This window comes from Anomaloglossus baeobatrachus, chromosome 7, assembly GCF_048569485.1.
Source record: "Anomaloglossus baeobatrachus isolate aAnoBae1 chromosome 7, aAnoBae1.hap1, whole genome shotgun sequence".
In the NCBI taxonomy this organism is placed as follows: Eukaryota; Metazoa; Chordata; class Amphibia; order Anura; family Aromobatidae; genus Anomaloglossus; species Anomaloglossus baeobatrachus.
This window is the reverse complement of record NC_134359.1, coordinates 267,155,322-267,174,142: the sequence shown is the minus strand read 5'-3', so window position 1 is coordinate 267,174,142 and position 18,821 is coordinate 267,155,322. Positions and strand designations below refer to the sequence as shown.

General features: G+C 48.7%; 1 protein-coding gene across 1 annotated transcript in view; it reads left to right on the top strand.

Moving 5' to 3' along the window:
* IQCE (IQ motif containing E) overlaps nt 1-18,821 on the top strand; it is a 97,769-nt gene that overhangs the window by 52,488 nt on the left and 26,460 nt on the right. The window contains exons 10-18 of the mRNA XM_075319209.1: nt 4,452-4,522; nt 5,956-6,028; nt 6,265-6,314; nt 8,391-8,554; nt 10,250-10,305; nt 12,463-12,659; nt 12,743-12,823; nt 15,181-15,280; nt 18,231-18,392. Coding sequence (XP_075175324.1) covers nt 4,452-4,522; nt 5,956-6,028; nt 6,265-6,314; nt 8,391-8,554; nt 10,250-10,305; nt 12,463-12,659; nt 12,743-12,823; nt 15,181-15,280; nt 18,231-18,392 — 954 coding nt within the window. The remainder of the gene's footprint in view (nt 1-4,451; nt 4,523-5,955; nt 6,029-6,264; nt 6,315-8,390; nt 8,555-10,249; nt 10,306-12,462; nt 12,660-12,742; nt 12,824-15,180; nt 15,281-18,230; nt 18,393-18,821) is intronic.

Sequence of the window (18,821 nt, the reverse complement as noted above, 5' to 3'; positions counted from 1 at the left end):
ATCACACACACATGCATTCTCTGATTTTGATTTTTGATTTTTCCTTTTGGACAAAGATTTGGAAGAAAAGCGGGTCCAGTCTGGACTCCCGGCATGTCCCTTCACACCCCACTGCGGGGCTGCTGTTAAGGTTGATTTCAGGGCTGTATCCCTTTCATGCCGCGCTCCTTCACCATCCCATGCTGGGGCTCTGGCTTGAAGTCGGAGCCAACACGGTTCTCACTGCTTTGCAGGAGACCGGTCTCCATCCGCAGCCCTTTTGCAGGACCCTGCTGGACGGAGCTATCACCCCCCAGGACCCTGGCAACCTGCGTCTCACATTCACCCTGCTGCGTCCAAGCTCACAGCCTGTCCTGCAGACCCCAAAGCGGGGTTCTGCTGCCTGTTTCCCCCTCCCATCATAGGTGGTCAAGGAGTGTACTCATTCGCCAAACGTGGCCCCTCCGGTGTCCAGACTTTCAGCCCGGATAGTTGTATCAGGGGCTGACAGCACCTCTATAAGGATCCCACGGTACATTAATTTTGTACTGGACCCCAATCCGCCGGAGTTACCTTACCTAGGAGAACACAAAGTGTGTTCCTTAACCACTCCAGTTTTCAGGCCCCTGTGACCAAGCCCAGGGTCCGCTCTGACAGTCGCTTCCCATGAAGCGTGATTCTGAGGAATGTGTTTCCCCTGTCAACCAATGGTGGTCAAGAAGTGGGCTCATTCACCTCAGGTGGCTCAGCCCGGACCGTTATGTCAGTGGCTGATAGCTCCTCACTTAAGGTTTTGCGGTCCGCCCGGTTGTCCTTTGGGCCAAGTCGGTATTGGGGCGGCAGCAGCTTCGTTTTCCTCAGCTTTACAGCAGTGCGGTTCTTTTGTACCTTCTCTGCTTGTCTGGAGGAGATGCATTCCCTCACAGGGACTCTATGCCCAAGACGGTTGCCTGAACTTCCAGACTTCAGTCTTTTCATCCTATGCATGCAATGCAGGACACCGCACGGCGGTGGTCTTGGCTACTTTCCTCGCTATCCGCAGGCTCCTGTGGCTTCGGAAATGGAAAGCAGATGCCTCTTTAGGGGTTCCTTGCTGGGCTCCCCTGTGGTGGGACCAGTCTCTTCGGAACCAACCGGATGAAATTCAGGAAGCCCTTGGCGGGGAGAGTTCTTCCTTGCCACAAACCTAAACCAGGGAACCTGTCCAGGACAGGAATCAGTTGAGGTTTTGGTGGTTTCCGTTCGTCCATCTGATCGTCATCTAGCTCGGTTTTGGTTCATAGCACCAAATGGCTTGCAGCTGCGTCTTCAGAAGGCCGCAGGAGTTGCTACCACGGAGTCAGCTTCCTCCGAGCTATCTAGCCACGCCAACCACCTCCTTGGTCGGTGGCAGGCTCTCTCCACTTGGTGACGTATGGTTCTACCACGTCTCCGTTCAGTGGGGGCGGGATTATATCTCCCATGGCTACAGGGTGGAATTCTGTCCACCCGCCAAACAGATTTTTTTTCTGTCAACTCCTCCCGGCTCCAAGGCCGCCGCCTTCTCACAGGCCGTAGCATTTCTTGCAGGCCAATGGAGTAATTGTACCGGTTCCCGACTGGGAACGGTTCTGAGATTTTTGCTTAAATCTATTTCTAGTCCCCGAAGAGGGCGGTGCCTTCCGACCTGGATCTTTAGCTTTTCAAGCATGGTCAGGTGTGGCGTTTTCACATGGAGTCTCGGTCTTGTTCCGTGTGTTTTTCACCGGATCAATCAAAAACCCAAGGAGATTCCCTAGCAGCCATCGGCATCAGAGATGCCTTTCGACAGGGGTCAATCGCAGTTTCACACCAGCGTTGACTACGTTTTGCCATCGGAGTGGTCCAATTCGTGGCTCTTCCCTTAGGGTTAGCCACGGCCCCTCGAGTATTCTCATTAGGGCTGCTGTGATTAGGGTCCTGCACCCCTAGAGATTGGCAGTGATCGTTTGCCCTGGACGGCCTTCTTCTCGGGGCTTCATCCAGTGCGGACTCTTAGCAGAGTACTTCGCTTACTCTCGCCACTCTTACCTATTCGGGTGGCTTGTCATTCTGTCCAAGTCCACTCTGACTTCGACCCAAAGGTTCTCAAGGACGCAATTCGAGACTCTGTCGGCACTTGTGAAACTGCTCTTGGTCGATCAGTAGTCCCTCCTCTGGCGGTCGACGTCGTTCTATCAGACACCAAATAAGGTGCTGGTCAGACGGTGGCGTCAAGGAAAGCGATTCCTTGCCCAGTTTCTCCTGCGTCCTCTGAGACTGGAGTTTTTCCGCTGTACACGCGACCTCCCTCCTTCCACGGAGTGGTGGCTTCGCCACTGTCCAGAGGCTCGTTGCAGTGGTGATTTCGGCCACTCTGTCTCAGGGATTCCTGGCCCCGTCCCGGGTGATCCTCACCAGGATGCTGGTCTTTCCGCCTTGGGAGCAGTATATCTCCACCGTGGAGCGCAGGGCGTTGGACTCTGTCCGAATCAGCCCTCTGGATCAATGTGCTGGAAATCAGAGCTGTATTTCTAGCTCTCTAAGCCTTCACCATCTGTTGGCGGCTAGGCACATTCGAGTCCAGTCGGACAACGTGACAGCGTTTTCCTACATCAACTTCCAGTGCGGGACACTCAGCCGCCTGGCAATCTTGGCGGCTTATCATTCTTCAGTGGACAAGGGACTCCTAGTCCACCGTATCCGCAGCCCACATCCTAGATGTGAAAACTGCGAGGCGGACTATTTCAGCTGTCCAACCGTGGTCCACAATCCTCAAGTTGCGGTAGACACGCTGGTTCATGTTTGGTCCCAGCTTCGTCTCTACCTCTTGCCCAGAGTCCTGCGCAAGATCAGTTAAGGGGGCCGTCGGGTCATTCTCATTCCCAGACTGACCCAGGCAGGCTTCGTACCCTTACCTGCTCCTTCTGTCCGTTCGGTTGCCATGGCATCTTCCGGTCCGTCCAGACCTTTTCTCAAAAGGTCTGTTTTTTCCGTCAGATTTCTGGATTCTCAGATTGACGGCGTAACTCTTGAGTCATGGATCTTGGCGACTTCTGGTATCCTTCCTGAAGTCATCTCCGCTATGACTCGAGCTTCAAAGTGTCCTTTGACCTTTTTAGCCTTGCCGACCCTCCTGTCCACAGTCCGGTCTTCAGCTAGGACTATCCCTCATTAACGGACAGGTCTCGGCTCTGTCAGTATGTGCCAGCGGCATATCGTCCGGCTGGCTCCGGTGCGCTCCTTTCAGGGCGCATCTCACATTATTCCGCCTTTCCGGCGGCCTATTGAGCCCTGGGACCTTAATCCGGTCCTCCCGGTTCCCGGAAACCCCCCTTTGCGCCTCTTAGGGAGGTTTCTTTGTTTCATCTTTCACAGAAAGTAGTCTTTCTAGTGGCTATAATTTCCCGCCAGAGAGTTCTGGCTGCACTCTTTCGGAGTCACCCCCTTTTTTCGTCTTTTGCATCAAGACAAGGTGGTCTCCGTCCGACTCCGGACTTTTTTTCCCTGAGGTGGTTACTGCTTCCACCTTTTCCGGGGCAATTTTCCTGCCTTCCTTTTGTCCGGCTCCTGTTCATCGCTTGAGGAAGCGTTGCATATCCTGGATCTGGTGCGGGCGCTCCGGATCTATGTGTTTTGCACCGCCGTTATTAGGCAGTGCACCTCTCTCGGGTGCTGACTGCTAGTCAGCGTAGCGGTCTCTCGGCATCTAAGCCGACCCTGGTTCGTTGGCTTAGGTCGGCCATTCCCGAGGCCTGACAAGTGTACTCAAGTGCCTTCCCCGCCGGGGATCAGAGCACATTTGATCAGACCTGTCGGTGCCTTTTGGGCTTTCAGGCTCCAGGCTACGGCTCAGTAGGTCTGTCAGACTGCAGCTCGAATTAATCTGCATACTTTTTCGAAGCTCTATCCAAGGCATGCTCATGCTTTGGCAGACGCGGGCTTCGGCAGACGCATCTTTCAGGCGTCTGTCGCCCATTTGTGAAGTTGGGTTTTGCCTGCTTCTCAGTTGTCTGTTTATTCCCACCCATGGACTGCTTTTGAACGTCCCATGGTCTGGGTCTCCCATAGGAACGATAAAGAAAAAGAGAATTTTGTTTACTTACCGTAAATTCTTTTTCTTATAGTTCCGTCATGGGAGACCCAGCACCCTCCCTTTTGCCTGTTGGCAGGCTTCTTGTTCCGTGTGTCTTCACCGGCTGTTATTGTTGTAGACAGAGGTTCCGGTTCTTCCGGATTTTACTCTGTCTCTTCTTGTGGGTGGATGTCCTCCTTCAGCTTTTGCACTAAACTGGCTAGGACTGGCTAGCAGGGGGTGTATATGCTAGGAGGGAGGAGCTACACGTTTTGAGTGTAGTAACTTTGTGTGTCCTCCGGAGGCAGTAGCTATACACCCATGGTCTGGGTCTCCCATGACGGAACTATAAGAAAAAGAATTTACGGTAAGTAAACAAAATTCTCTTTTTTTATTACAGGTTGTGAATAATCTGAAACAGAAGATTCTGAAGCTGGAGAAGCAATGTAAGGAAAAAGACAATGCCTTAAGGTATGGAGTGTAAGGAAAAAGACAATGGCTTAAGGTATGGAGTGTAAGGAAAAAGACAATGCCTTAAGGTATGGAGTGTAAGGAAAAAGACAATGCCTTAAGGTATGGAGTGTAAGGAAAAAGACAATGCCTTAAGGTATGGAGTGTAAGGAAAAAGACAATGCCTTAAGGTATGGAGTGTAAGGAAAAAGACAATGCCTTAAGGTATGGAGTGTAAGGAAAAAGACAATGCCTTAAGGTATGGAGTGTAAGGAAAAAGACAATGCCCTAAGGTATGGAGTGTAAGGAAAAAGACAATGCCTTAAGGTATGGAGTGTAAGGAAAAAGACAATGCCCTAAGGTATGGAGTGTAAGGAAAAAGACTATGCCCTAAGGTATGGAGTGTAAGGAAAAAGACAATGGCTTAAGGTATGGAGTGTAAGGAAAAAGACTATGCCCTAAGGTATGGAGTGTAAGGAAAAAGACAATGCCTTAAGGTATGGAGTGCATGGAAAAAGACAATGGCTTAAGGTATGGAGTGTAAGGAAAAAGACAATGCCTTAAGGTATGGAGTGTAAGGAAAAAGACAATGCCCTAAGGTATGGAGTGTAAGGAAAAAGACAATGGCTTAAGGTATGGAGTGTATGGAAAAAGACAATGGCTTAAGTTATGGAGTGCATGGAAAAAGACAATGGCTTAAGGTATGGAGTGTAAGGAAAAAGACAATGGCTTAAGGTATGGAGTGTAAGGAAAAAGACAATGCCCTAAGGTATGGAGTGCATGGAAAAAGACAATGGCTTAAGGTATGGAGTGTATGGAAAAAGACAGTGGCTTAAGGTATGGAGTGTAAGGAAAAAGACAATGCCTTAAGGTATGGAGTGCATGGAAAAAGACAATGGCTTAAGGTATGGAGTGTAAGGAAAAAGACAATGCCTTAAGGTATGGAGTGTAAGGAAAAAGACAATGCCCTAAGGTATGGAGTGTAAGGAAAAAGACAATGGCTTAAGGTATGGAGTGTATGGAAAAAGACAATGCCTTAAGGTATGGAGTGCATGGAAAAACACAATGGCTTAAGGTATGGAGTGTAAGGAAAAAGACAATGCCCTAAGGTATGGAGTGTAAGGAAAAAGACAATGCCCTAAGGTATGGAGTGTAAGGAAAAAGACAATGGCTTAAGGTATGGAGTGTATGGAAAAAGACAATGGCTTAAGGTATGGAGTGCATGGAAAAAGACAATGGCTTAAGGTATGGAGTGTAAGGAAAAAGACAATGCCCTAAGGTATGGAGTGCATGGAAAAAGACAATGGCTTAAGGTATGGAGTGTATGGAAAAAGACAGTGGCTTAAGGTATGGAGTGTAAGGAAAAAGACAATGCCTTAAGGTATGGAGTGTAAGGAAAAAGACAGTGCCTTAAGGTATGGAGTGTAAGGAAAAATACCTTCTTGTCTTTATAGCAAGCTCCAGACGGACATAAAGACAACCAGCCTGGAAGAGATGAGGATCGCGATGGAGACCTACTACGAAGAGGTACGTCACCATACACCACGGTGCAATACACGGGTCACAAAAAAAATTGTATATTCGCGTCCATCTTTGGAAATAATTCATCCATCTAGATCTTTGAATGTATTCCATGGCTATAAAACATCGGTGTAAGCCTTAGCCTTGCCTCCCGCGGTGCAGACACCATTTTTATATATGTGACCATGGCCATAAAAAAATTTACTTAACAGTTATCTTTTTTTTTTTTCTGGATTCAACAGATTCAGAGGCTTCAGATGATGTTGGCGAAAGCTGAGGCCGAATTACAAAGGTGCGTGGAAGGACGAGTCTGCATGGTGTGCCGCGTGCCTCCGGTATAGAGACATGGTCCTGATACTGCAGCCCCTAGAATGAATGGGCCGTATTCATCTGCAGATCATTCCTTAAGCGATGAAGGCTGGATATAGGGATGTGTCTTGCCTTCACCTCTCACAAGTAGGGTTGATGTAGGACGGCCACCTTAAAGGGAACCTGTCACCAGATTTGGTGACTATAACCTGTGGCTACCACCAGTGAGCCCTTATATACAGCATTCCAAAATACTGTGTATAAGAGCCCAGGCCGCTCTGTAGAACATAAAAACACTTTTTTAATACTCACCTACTGGAGCGGTCTGATCCGATAGGTGTCGCTGCTCTCCGGTCCGGTGCCTCCTCTCTCCGGTCTGATGAGTGTCACTGCTCTCCAGTCCGGTGCCTCCTCTCTCTGGTCTGATGGGTGTCGCTGCTCTCTGGTCTGGTGCCTCCTCTCACCGGTCTGATGGGTATCGCTGCTCTCCGATCCGGTGCCTCCTCTCTCCGGTCTGATGGGCGCCTCCTCTCTCCAGTCTGATGGGTGTCGCTGCTCTCCGGTCCGGTGCCTCCTCTCTCTAGTCTAATGGGTGTCGCTGCTCTCTGGTCCGGTGAGAGGAGGCACCGGTCTGATGGGTATTGCTGCTCTCTGGTCTGGTGCCTCCTCTTTCCGGTCTGATGGGTATCGCTGCTCTCTGGCCTGGTGCCTCCTCTCTCCAGTCTGATGGGTGTCTCTGCTCTTCGGTCCAGTGCCTCCTCTCTCCAGTCTGATGGGTGTCGCTGCTCTCTGGTCCGGTGCCTCCTCTCTCCGGTCTGATGGGTGTCGCTGCTCTCCGGTCCGGCACCTCCTCTCTGCTGCAATTGCCATCCTCCTTCGACCCAGCCCAGTATGGATGATGTGTCCTACGACATCCAGACAGGCCAGCATTGCGGTCCTGCACAGGTGCTCTTTGATCTGCCCTGCCACCTTTCCTCACGCCTGCACATTATAGTATTTTGATCTGTCCTGAGCAGGGTAGATCAGAGTGCACCTGCAGAGGACCACAGTGTCTGCCTGTGTGGATGACGTAGGACATGTTATCCGAACTGAGCTGGGTAGAAGGAGGACGGCAATCACAGCAGAGAAGAGGCGCAAAACCGTAGAGAGGAGGCGCCGGACCGGAGAGCAGCGACATCCTTCAGACCGTAAAGAGGAGGCGCCGGACCGGAGAGCAGTGACACCCATCGAACCGTAGAGAGGAGGCGCCGGACCGGAGAGCAGTGACACCCATCGGACCGTAGAGAGGAGGCGCCGGACCGGAGAGCAGTGACACCCATCAGACCGTAGAGAAGAGGCGCCGGACCGGAGGGCAGCGACATCCATCAGACCGGAGAGAGGAGGCGCCGGACCGGAGAGCAGTGACACCCATCGGACCGTAGAGAGGAGGCACCGGACCGGAGAGCAGTGACACCCATCGGACCGTAAAGAGGAGGCATCGGACCGGAGAGCAATGACACCCTTCGGACCGTAGAGAGGAGGCACCGGACTGGAGAGCAGTGACACCCATAGGACCGTAGAGAGGAGGCACCGGACCGGAGAGCAGTGATACCCTTCGGACCGTAGAGAGGAGGCACCGGACCGGAGAGCAGTGACACCCATCGGACCGTAGAGAGGAGGCACCGGACCGGAGAGCAGTGACACCCATCGGACCGTAGAGAGGAGGCACCGGACCGGAGAGCAGTGACACCTATCTGACCGGAGAGAGGAGGCACCGGATCGGAGAGCAGTGACACCTATCTGACCGGAGAGAGGAGGCACCGGACCGGAGGGCAGTGACACCCATCGGACCGGGCTACTCCCTTAGGTGAGTATAATAACTGTTTTTTATGTTGTACAGAGTGGCCTGGGCTCTTATATACAGTATTCTGGAACGCTATATATAAGAGCTCACTGGTGGTGGCCTCAGCTTATAGGGGCCAAATCTGGTGACGGTTCCCTTTAATTGTAGCTTTCAGTGCCGTTCTCAGCCTCTTTACCCATCTAGAAGGTCTACAAACCATGGTCTGTTTCTTGTTAGGCCTCCTCCAGAAAGTAAGGATTCCCTGAGTAGACAGAAGGCGCTGAACTCGGCTGTACTGAAACTCTCCAAACAGGTCAAGGAGTTACAGGAGGAAAACAAGAGTCTGAAAGCCGACCTGGACCGAGCGATGGCGCAGTCACCGGCATCCACCAGATCCAAAGGTGAATACGTCATACAGACATTGCGCTTTTTGCTTCTGATACTCTGATTCCCAATGGCGGCACAATTTTAGACAAATCATGCATCACGATGGGTGACGTGAGCAGCTGCTGTAACTCTCCTCGTGTCTTTACCGCCCCGCGCCCAATTCTTGGCCGTCACTGAGCACGGGCTGATCATAACCAGTAACCCAACCATCCATCTGAGATTTCTCACATTTATCTATCCTCATGGTAAAGGTTTGTAATCTCCACTTAGATAAAATGGATTCGGTCAGCACAAACCAAGCCCGGGTGCTCAGGGCACCTTTGACATCGCTAAATATGTCAGTGCAGCTGCCTAACTCTTTGTTTATCGCCTTCTGACTTGATTGACAGCTCCGGCTTTACAGGAGCCAGGGGACGGCGGGGACTGATGGAAAGCAAGGCGGTCAGAACGTGCACTGAATTGTTTGGCTGATCAAGCAAGTGCTTGGTTTGCACAGTCATTTCATGCCGACAGACTTCCTGTAAATAGATTTGTTAAAGGGATTGTTCACTACTGATGACCCCCAGTTTAATGAATTTCGGACCCTATATAAGATAAGTGGATACTCATCCCCTGCAGCAGCTGCGTATCGGCAATATTGGTGCCACTGTTCCCAGAGAGTGACCTGATTTGTTGCGTCATATTGTGCAAGTTACTTCTGACTGTATGGAAATGAAAAGTTATGTTACAAACCTTCAATACAACTCTATGAAAGCCAGAACGAAGCACGTACAAGGCTCTCATAGACTTGTATTGAGTTTTGACCTCTAGCATGCGCCATGAATCACTGGAGCTGCTGACAGGTCACAAATCACCGGAGACCGACAGGAGCGACGTTGTAAACAGATGAAAATGGCAGCAGGTGAGTATAAGACAGGGAGCTTACATTTAAAGGGAACAAGTCACGTGGAAAAAATGCAGTTATGTGGTTAATCTGCAGGTTAATAGCATTCTGAATCTGCACATTAAACCCTGCTGTGAGGAGGAATCTAAATTTTATTCCTCCCGGCAGAGTTCTGCTTTCAGTCACAGGGGCGGTGCCAGAGTGAGTTCAGTCACTGCTTTGTGTATGGAGAGCGGCGGCTGCAATCACTCCCCTCACTGACTGTCAGCTTCCTCTAATGTGAGCGGCTGTCAGTCAGTGCTCTGGGTGGTAACCTCTACCGCTCTCCATACACAGAGCGGTGACTGAACCCACCGGTGCCGCCCCCGTGACTGAAACCGGGAGGAATGAAGTTAAATTCCTCTCGGCAGCGGGGCTCGAAGTGCAGGCATCGGGCAGGTTCAGAACGCTATTAACCTGCAGATTAACCCCATATAACATTTTTCAATGTGACAGGTTCCTTTTAACGCACTGGTAAAATTAAATAAAACCGCCAGAGTGGTGCTTTAATGTGTGACACTTTGCAGCCTGTATTTCACAATTTTTCCACAAGGGGGCACTGTAATACAGTTTTAGACATTTTAGATGACTGGTATATGGGAAGGATACTGCGTCTGCGGCCACGACCACAGAAGGATGAAGGATTTCAGAAGAAAATGAATGGAAATAGTGGACTGAAGCATAATCCACTCCCTCCGCTCGATGTCCTCTCCATCTCTCTATGATCCTCACTCTTTTATCCCTAATTTTGCCATCCCTGAAATGTTCTGCCTCCATCTATCATTAGGTTACGGTGAGTGGAGCAAGCAGCGGCTGGTGAGGAAGATTTCAGAGTTAGAAAAGGTAAGGATGGTCGAAAACTATATTTTTGCATTGCAGTCCTTGCTTACTGTCCTCCATTGCAGGCCTCATTGGTGGATTAGGGTTGTTCCTCACTTCATGTCCGGGGCATAGCTCACTCCATGGAATCTATTCCCCCCCCCAGACTATGCACAATGGTCGTTACCTGACCTCTGATCTTCTATTACTTGATCTCAGTTGTGGGACCTCCCCTATCGGACATTTTGTAACCCACGTGGCCGGTGTAGTGGCATTAGTGGATTCACTGGACCACAGAGGGGACCTGGACTTGCCCTTTAGTGGGAGAGGTTTAACTAAGCCCCCAGCACGAGGCGGACGCCAGGTACCACTCCCAGGGCAGTGACCGGGACCATGGCAGCTGACCCCCAGGATGGGACAGGAGACGGACTTGGATATAGACAGGTACAGGCAGGGTGACAGAGGCAGGCTGGACAGGTTGGCACGACAGGGATAGGTAGGTATGGGAAGGCAGGTACTGGACATGGACACAGGGATAACAGGACCTGACAACTCACTAGAAGACTGGTGTACTGACTAAATGAATGTGATGCACAGGCACCTCCCCTAATGGGAGGGTGCCTTATATACTCATTGCCTCTTAGCCATACTGAGATGCATTTCTTGGAAATGGCGAGTCGGTACTTTAAAAGGAGGGCCGGTGTGCGCACGCACATCTTAGGTGCACTCCGGGGAACCCTATGCGGCATGTATAGGGCCTGGAAGGAGGCAGCAGCACAGGTGGACAGCCGGGGGAGTGCAGGGAAGGAAGTGACCCAGCCGGGGTGATGAGTAAGTAGGTGTCTCTGCAGAAATGCTGGCGCTACATATTTATTATGTATTTGATGTAAAAGACTTAAATTTATTATGGCTTTTCCTCTTGAGGGGTCTGTGGGTCACCCTAAAATATTAAGGAATATTTCCAATTTAGACATTTATTCCATTTCCAGTAGATATACCCTAAATATCTGATAGATATCCCCAGAATTGACTGCGATCTTTACAGTTGCTTCCGAGAAGAGAATGAATGGAGAAGTGACCGATCACGTGTGACTTTCCATTGACTTCTATTGGAGTTACACAAATAGTTACCAGGTGGCCACAACACCAAGCAGAGGTAGAGTCCAAAATTGGTTGTAGGTCCCAGGAATGGAGAATGTGCCATAGATGTCTTAGATGGGAATCAGGGGCGAAACTATTGCGACGGGGTACCTGTGGCCCACCGACTCCTGTTTCAGCTGGATGTGCGTCCGAGGGTGCACATCCAGCTGAAATACGTTGCAGCACAGAGACCCGTCGATTCCCTGCACCGTGATGTGCTGGCCGCTGATTAAGGCTATGAATATTGACTGCACCCCACTCCCATAATCCAGGCCAAGGGGAGCTTGCACACTGCGGCATGCCATATCTTTGGAGGAGGACACCGGGAGGAAGGTGAGTATAATTGTTTATTTTTATTACTGTGTGCTGCGCCTAGGGGTATCCTATGTACTAGGATGTGGCCAGGATGGAGACATAAACCAACCTAGGGTCATTATGGGGACATATATACCAGGATGGGGCCATGATGGAGACATGTGCACCAGGATAGGGTCATTATGGCGAACTGTATACCAGGATGGGGACATCAGTACCAGGATGGGGCCATTATGGAGACATGTATACCAGGATGGGGCTATGATGAGGATATATATACCAGGATAGGGCCATTATGGGGACATGTATGCCAAGATGGGGACACCTATAACAGTATGGGACCATTATGAAGACATCTATACCAGGATGGGGACATCTATACCAGGATGGGGCTATTATATATTGCAGGATATAGACATGATGAGGTCATACACCAAGATGGGGGACATATTTACCAGGAATTGGCCCAGATGGAGGACATTAGTTCAGGATAGGGGTCAGTACTACACAATGATTGGGGAAGAGGGCAACTTGTATGTTTTTTATAGAATCTAGAAAGCTGCCATGGCATATACATTTAACCAACATCTGGGGACCCAGGACCAAACCTTGCACTGGAGCCTATCGAATGCTACTTCCGCCACTGGTGGAATAATCCTTTAAACGTTCACGTGTAGAAAGGCCCTTCCAATCCTTGTATAACATCTGTATTCTGTCCATGTATAGAAATTGGAAAGTGCACAGAAATCGTCTACAGAGCCGAGCAAGGAGGCGCAAGTGACGAGAACGCCCGCCCCCGGGCAGGGAGACGGCCCATCCGTCCAGAAACCGGACCCTCAAGAAGAATGTGAGAGGCTGAGGAACCTGGTCAAGAAGATAAAAGAAGATCGGGCGGCTCTACAAGAACGACTGGGCACAAAGGAGTGAGCGACGAGGGCTGGAGATAGTGAGTCTCTATAAGCAGGGGATCATTGATCGCTGACATCTGTCCTGTTATATTCCGCAGAGCCGAGCTTAAGAAGCTGCAGCAGGAGAAGTCACAACTCGAGAAGCAGCTGCAGAAAGTGAAGGATCGAAAAGATGAGAGGTATCTGCTGGTGTCAGTGACTTCCCAGCGTACAAGCTGCTGGTATATACCTCCCAGTGTACAAGCTCCTAGTATATACCTCCCAGGGTACAAGCTGCTGGTATATACCTCCCAGTGTACAAGCTGCTGGTATATACCTCCCAGTGTACAAGCTGCTAGTATATCCCTCCCAGTGTACAAACTGCTAGTATATTATACCTCCCAGTGTACAAGCTGCTAGTATATCCCTCCCAGTGTACAAACTGCTAGTATATTATACCTCCCAGTGTACAAGCTGCTAGTATATCCCTCCCAGTGTACAAGCTGCTGGTATATACCTCCCAGTGTACAAGCTGCTAGTATATCCCTCCCAGTGTACAAGCTGCTGGTATGTACCTCCCAGCGTACAAGCTGCTAGTATATCCCTCCCAGTGTACAAGCTGCTAGTATATCCCTCCCAGTGTACAAGCTGCTAGTATATCCCTCCCAGTGTACAAGCTGCTAGTATATCCCTCCCAGTGTACAAGCTGCTAGTATATCCCTCCCAGTGTACAAGCTGCTAGTATATACCTCCCAGGGTACAAGCTGCTAGTATATACCTCCCAGTGTACAAGCTGCTAGTATATCCCTCCCAGTGTACAAGCTGCTAGTATATCCCTCCCAGTGTACAAGCTGCTAGTATATCCCTCCCAGTGTACAAGCTGCTAGTATATACCTCCCAGGGTACAAGCTGCTAGTATATACCTCCCAGGGTACAAGCTGCTAGTATATACCTCCCAGTGTACAAGCTGCTAGTATATCCCTCCCAGTGTACAAGCTGCTAGTATATCCCTCCCAGTGTACAAGCTGCTAGTATATCCCTCCCAGTGTACAAGCTGCTAGTATATCCCTCCCAGTGTACAAGCTGCTAGTATATCCCTCCCAGTGTACAAGCTGCTAGTATATACCTCCCAGTGTACAAGCTGCTAGTATATACCTCCCAGGGTACAAGCTGCTAGTATATACCTCCCAGTGTACAAGCTGCTAGTATATACCTCCCAGTGTACAAGCTGCTAGTATATACCTCCCAGTGTACAAGCTGCTAGTATATCCCTCCCAGGGTACAAGCTGCTAGTATATACCTCCCAGTGTACAAGCTGCTAGTATATACCTCCCAGTGTACAAGCTCCTAGTATATACCTCCCAGGGTACAAGCTGCTAGTATATACCTCCCAGGGTACAAGCTCCTAGTATATACCTCCCAGGGTACAAGCTGCTAGTATATACCTCCCAGGGTACAAGCTGCTAGTATATACCTCCCAGGGTACAATCTCCTAGTATATACCTCCCAGGGTACAAGCTGCTAGTATATACCTCCCAGTGTACAAGCTGCTAGTATATCCCTCCCAGTGTACAAGCTGCTAGTATATACCTCCCAGTGTACAAGCTGCTAGTATATACCTCCCAGGGTACAAGCTGCTAGTATATACCTCCCAGGGTACAAGCTGCTAGTATATACCTCCCAGTGTACAAGCTGCTAGTATATACCTCCCAGTGTACAAGCTGCTAGTATATACCTCCCAACGTACAAGCTGCTAGTATATACCTCCCAGTGTACAAGCTGCTAGTATATACCTCCCAGGGTACAAGCTGCTAGTATATACCTCCCAACGTACAAGCTGCTAGTATATACCTCCCAGTGTACAAGCTCCTAGTATATACCTCCCAACATACAAGCTGCTAGTATATACCTCCCAGGGTACAAGCTGCTAGTATATACCTCCCAGGGTACAAGCTCCTAGTATATACCTCCCAGGGTACAAGCTGCTAGTATATACCTCCCAGGGTACAATCTCCTAGTATATACCTCCCAGGGTACAAGCTGCTAGTATATACCTCCCAGTGTACAAGCTGCTAGTATATCCCTCCCAGTGTACAAGCTGCTAGTATATACCTCCCAGTGTACAAGCTGCTAGTATATACCTCCCAGGGTACAAGCTGCTAGTATATGCCTCCCAGGGTACAAGCTGCTAGTATATACCTCCCAGGGTACAAGCTGCTAGTATATACCTCCCAGTGTAAAAGCTCCTAGTATATACCTCCCAACATACAAGCTGTTAGTATATACCTCCCAGTGTACAAGCTGCTAGTATATACCTCCCAGTGTACAAGCTGCTAGTATATACCTCCCAGTGTAAAAGCTGCTAGTATATACCTCCTAGTGTACAAGCTGCTAGTATATACCTCCCAGTGTACAAGCTGCTAGTATATACCTCCCAACGTACAAGCTGCTAGTATATAGCTCCCAGTGTACAAGCTCCTAGTATATACCTCCCAGTGTACAAGCTGCTGGTATATAGACCCCAATCTCTGAAAACCTCTCTTGTTTCACATCACAGGGAAGAAATCAACCGGCTGAGCCAAAAAATTAGGAGATTAGAAGCCGAGTTAGAGGACGAAAAACGCGAGAAAGGGGCCGCCCTGGAGGCTGCGAAAAAGGTTAGTATACGTTCCTTATTGTGCAATGTCTGCGTATGTGACAGGACAATATAGAAATATATAGACAGTTGTCTCCTGCAGCGACAACGTGACTGGTAAGATGTAGAATTATTTGCTGATTGTCAGAGGCCACCCTTTCCATCAGATAGGGGTCCCCTGTCATGATGTCTATATATGTGTGTGTGTCCACCCATATCCTGTCTACCACCATTAACATGAGAACGGCGGCAGCTATGGGCATAGAAGTGGTGTCTAGGTATAGTAAAGTAGCCATGCGCTACGCAATGAAACCACCTATAGCGCCACCTGGTGGAATACATCGGAGTTAGCATTTTTATTTCGAAAACGTAACAAGATAGAGAAAAAAAGTGAATTACAAAGTTGTAGGGCATCATTAATTCAATACGAATCGACACCTTGCATACAGAAATGCTATGATTAGAACCTGTAACACTCACAAGGCTGCGGACGTGAAGCGATACCTCATGGAGACCGTCCTACAAGTCATTGGGTATGGTGGCTGTGTGGAGTGGCCTCCACGCTCACCTGACCTGACCCCATTGGACTTCTTCCTGTGAGGTCACATCATACAGCAGGTGTATGCGACCCCTCCACCAACATTGCAGGACCTACGACGACGTATCACAGATGCTTGTGTAAACGTGTCACCCACCATATTGCACAGCGTGCAGCAAGATACAGTATGCTGTGCAGAGTCCAGTGCATTGCAGCTGACGGGGGCCACTTTGAGCAGCAAAGTTAAATGAGTGCCATATGCATGACCAGCATTCAATGTTTTGGGGGGGTGATGGGTTTCATATCATAGCATTTCTGTATACAAGGTGTCGATTCATATTGAATTGATGATGTCCTACAACTTTTTAATTCACTTGTTTTCTCTATCTCGTTCCGGTTTCGAGATAAAAATGCTAACTCCGTTATTTTCCACCAGGTGGCGCTATAGGTGGTTTCATTGTGTAGCGTATGGCTGCTTTACTATACCTAGACACCACTTCTATGCCTATAGCTGCCGCCGTTCTCAAGTTAATGGTGGTGGACAGGATATGGGTGGACACACTGTATATGTGTATGTATGTATGTATATATATATATATATATATATATATATATATATATATATATATATATATATATATATATATATATATATATACATATACATATATATATATATATATATATATATATATATATATATATATATATATGTATGTATATATATATATATATATATATATATATATATATATATATATATATATATATATATATATATATATATATATATATATATATATATATATATATGTATATGTATGTATATATATATATATATATATATGTGTATATGTATGTATATGTATATATATATATATATATATATATATATATATATATATATATATATATATATATATATGTATGTATATATGGAATCTGTCAGCAGGTTTTTTGCTATGCAATCTGAGTGCCCCATAATAAAGGGGCAGAGAACCCTGATTCCAAGTCACTTATGACTTTGAGATAAAAATCGTTTTGTCATAGTTGCGTTGAGTGCTGATTATTAAAGAGGTTGTCCACTACAACAGTTTCTCTATCTGAATGTTTATCCCCGGTAAAATAACACTTCTTGGTGCCGGTGCTGTTCCAGGGGTGTCGACACTCGCTCTCCTGGTGTCATGATGTTAGTGTGGTATAGTGAGGGACAGGGTCTGCTATGCTAGGGGACCCTAGGCTATCTCTAACCTAACTAAAGGTTACTCCAGATGTTGGAGATGACTGAGTCCTGTGCCTGGCTATGCTCCTGACCACATCTAATCTGATTCCCCCCTCCCACCAGGGAAGGGGTAAAATTAAGAATGAAACATAGATAAAGACAAACAAAGGGAAAACAAAATTCTGATACACTGCAAACTCACAGGAATAAACAAAGAGAGATTTGGGAGAAAAGCAAAATCAGGAAGGTAGCAACAAAAGGCAACAAGGGTTAACACCTCAACTGCACTCAGCAACAAGTACCACGATCTCCAGTTAGTCTGGATCACAACACCTCACCAGACCAGCTAAGATAAACTATAGCTGGCATAGAATTAAGAATCTAGCAAGTATATATAGGAGAGAAGCAGATGTGATTGGCGTCTTCACAACATGTGATCAAAGGAGACTAACAAGCAGACTAGCAGACATTAACTCTTGCTAGCCTGTCTATGAACTACCACACTGCAGGTCGACTCCCGAATCTGCCTGCGTTGATCACAGACACCAGAGAAGTTATCAGGCGGGGTGTTAGAATCTGTAGTCTGAACAGATCCCGACGCCGCCATGACAGTCTGCGAAATTTGTAAAAATCTCTGTGTGACACCTGGGCTTCACATGACATTGTTGCATTACATGAGCCCTGCGGATAATCAGTGCCATCCTAGCCTTCAAATGTATCAGACACAAAGAGTGAGTGAACGAGAGCGGCCGCAGCTCTGACGTCCTCTTGATGGCGAGAACCGAGCAGCCGCCACTGATTATCCACAGGGCTTGTGATGTAACCGTGTCACATGAGCCCCAGGAGAGCAAATGCCGACACTGCTGGAACAGCATCAGGTGTTATTATTTTACCGGGGACAAACATGCTGAGTGAGAAAGGGATGTCCATATAGTGGAAACCCCCTCTAAATTTGATGTCACAACGTCAAATTGCCATTTTCAGGTCTCCATGTTGCTCTTTTTGGTCTACAAGTAACAAGCAGTTCTTATCTCCTCACCTTCCGGGCTAGCGCACCAGGCCGTGGGTGTAGATTGCACTTTTCACACCGATGCGTCCGGCGCGCTTGTTTTTTTGTTTTAACCATGTGTGATCCTCGTATCCTTTTTTTACCTGTGCGTATATCTGCGGTAGACATACACGGTCTATAATAAAGGCTGGCTTCTTTACTAGGCGCAGAAGGAGTCGCACGGGTCCCGTCCAGGCTCTGCAAGGAGCGCGTCCAGCACCTCGTCCAGCCGAGGATCCAATAGTTCCTTCAGTGGCGGAGAGAAGAGAAGAAAACAGGAGGCGGCGCAGCTCATCCAGAAGAACTGGCGGCAGTATCAAAGCCGGGTGAGCTGTATAAAGCCCGGGCACAGCATGGCAGCAGCGTGGTGCATTACTGGTGCCGCTCACACTCCTCCCTCCCATCCCCTGCCATGCTGTGTATAAAGCTGAGGCCCGGGCACAGCATGGCAGCAGCATGGTGCATTACTGGTGCCGCTCACACTCCTCCCTCCCATCTCCTGCCATGCTGTGTATAAAGCTGAGGTCTGGACACAGCATGGCAGCAGCGTGGTGCATTACTGGTGCCGCTCACACTCCTCCCTCCTATCTCCTGCCATGCTGTGTATAGAGCTGAGGTCCGGGCACAGCATGGCAGCAGCGTGGTGCATTACTGGTGCCGCTCACACTCCTCCCTCCTATCTCCTGCCATGCTGTGTATAGAGCTGAGGTCCGGGCACAGCATGGCAGCAGCGTGGTGCATTACTGGTGCCCACT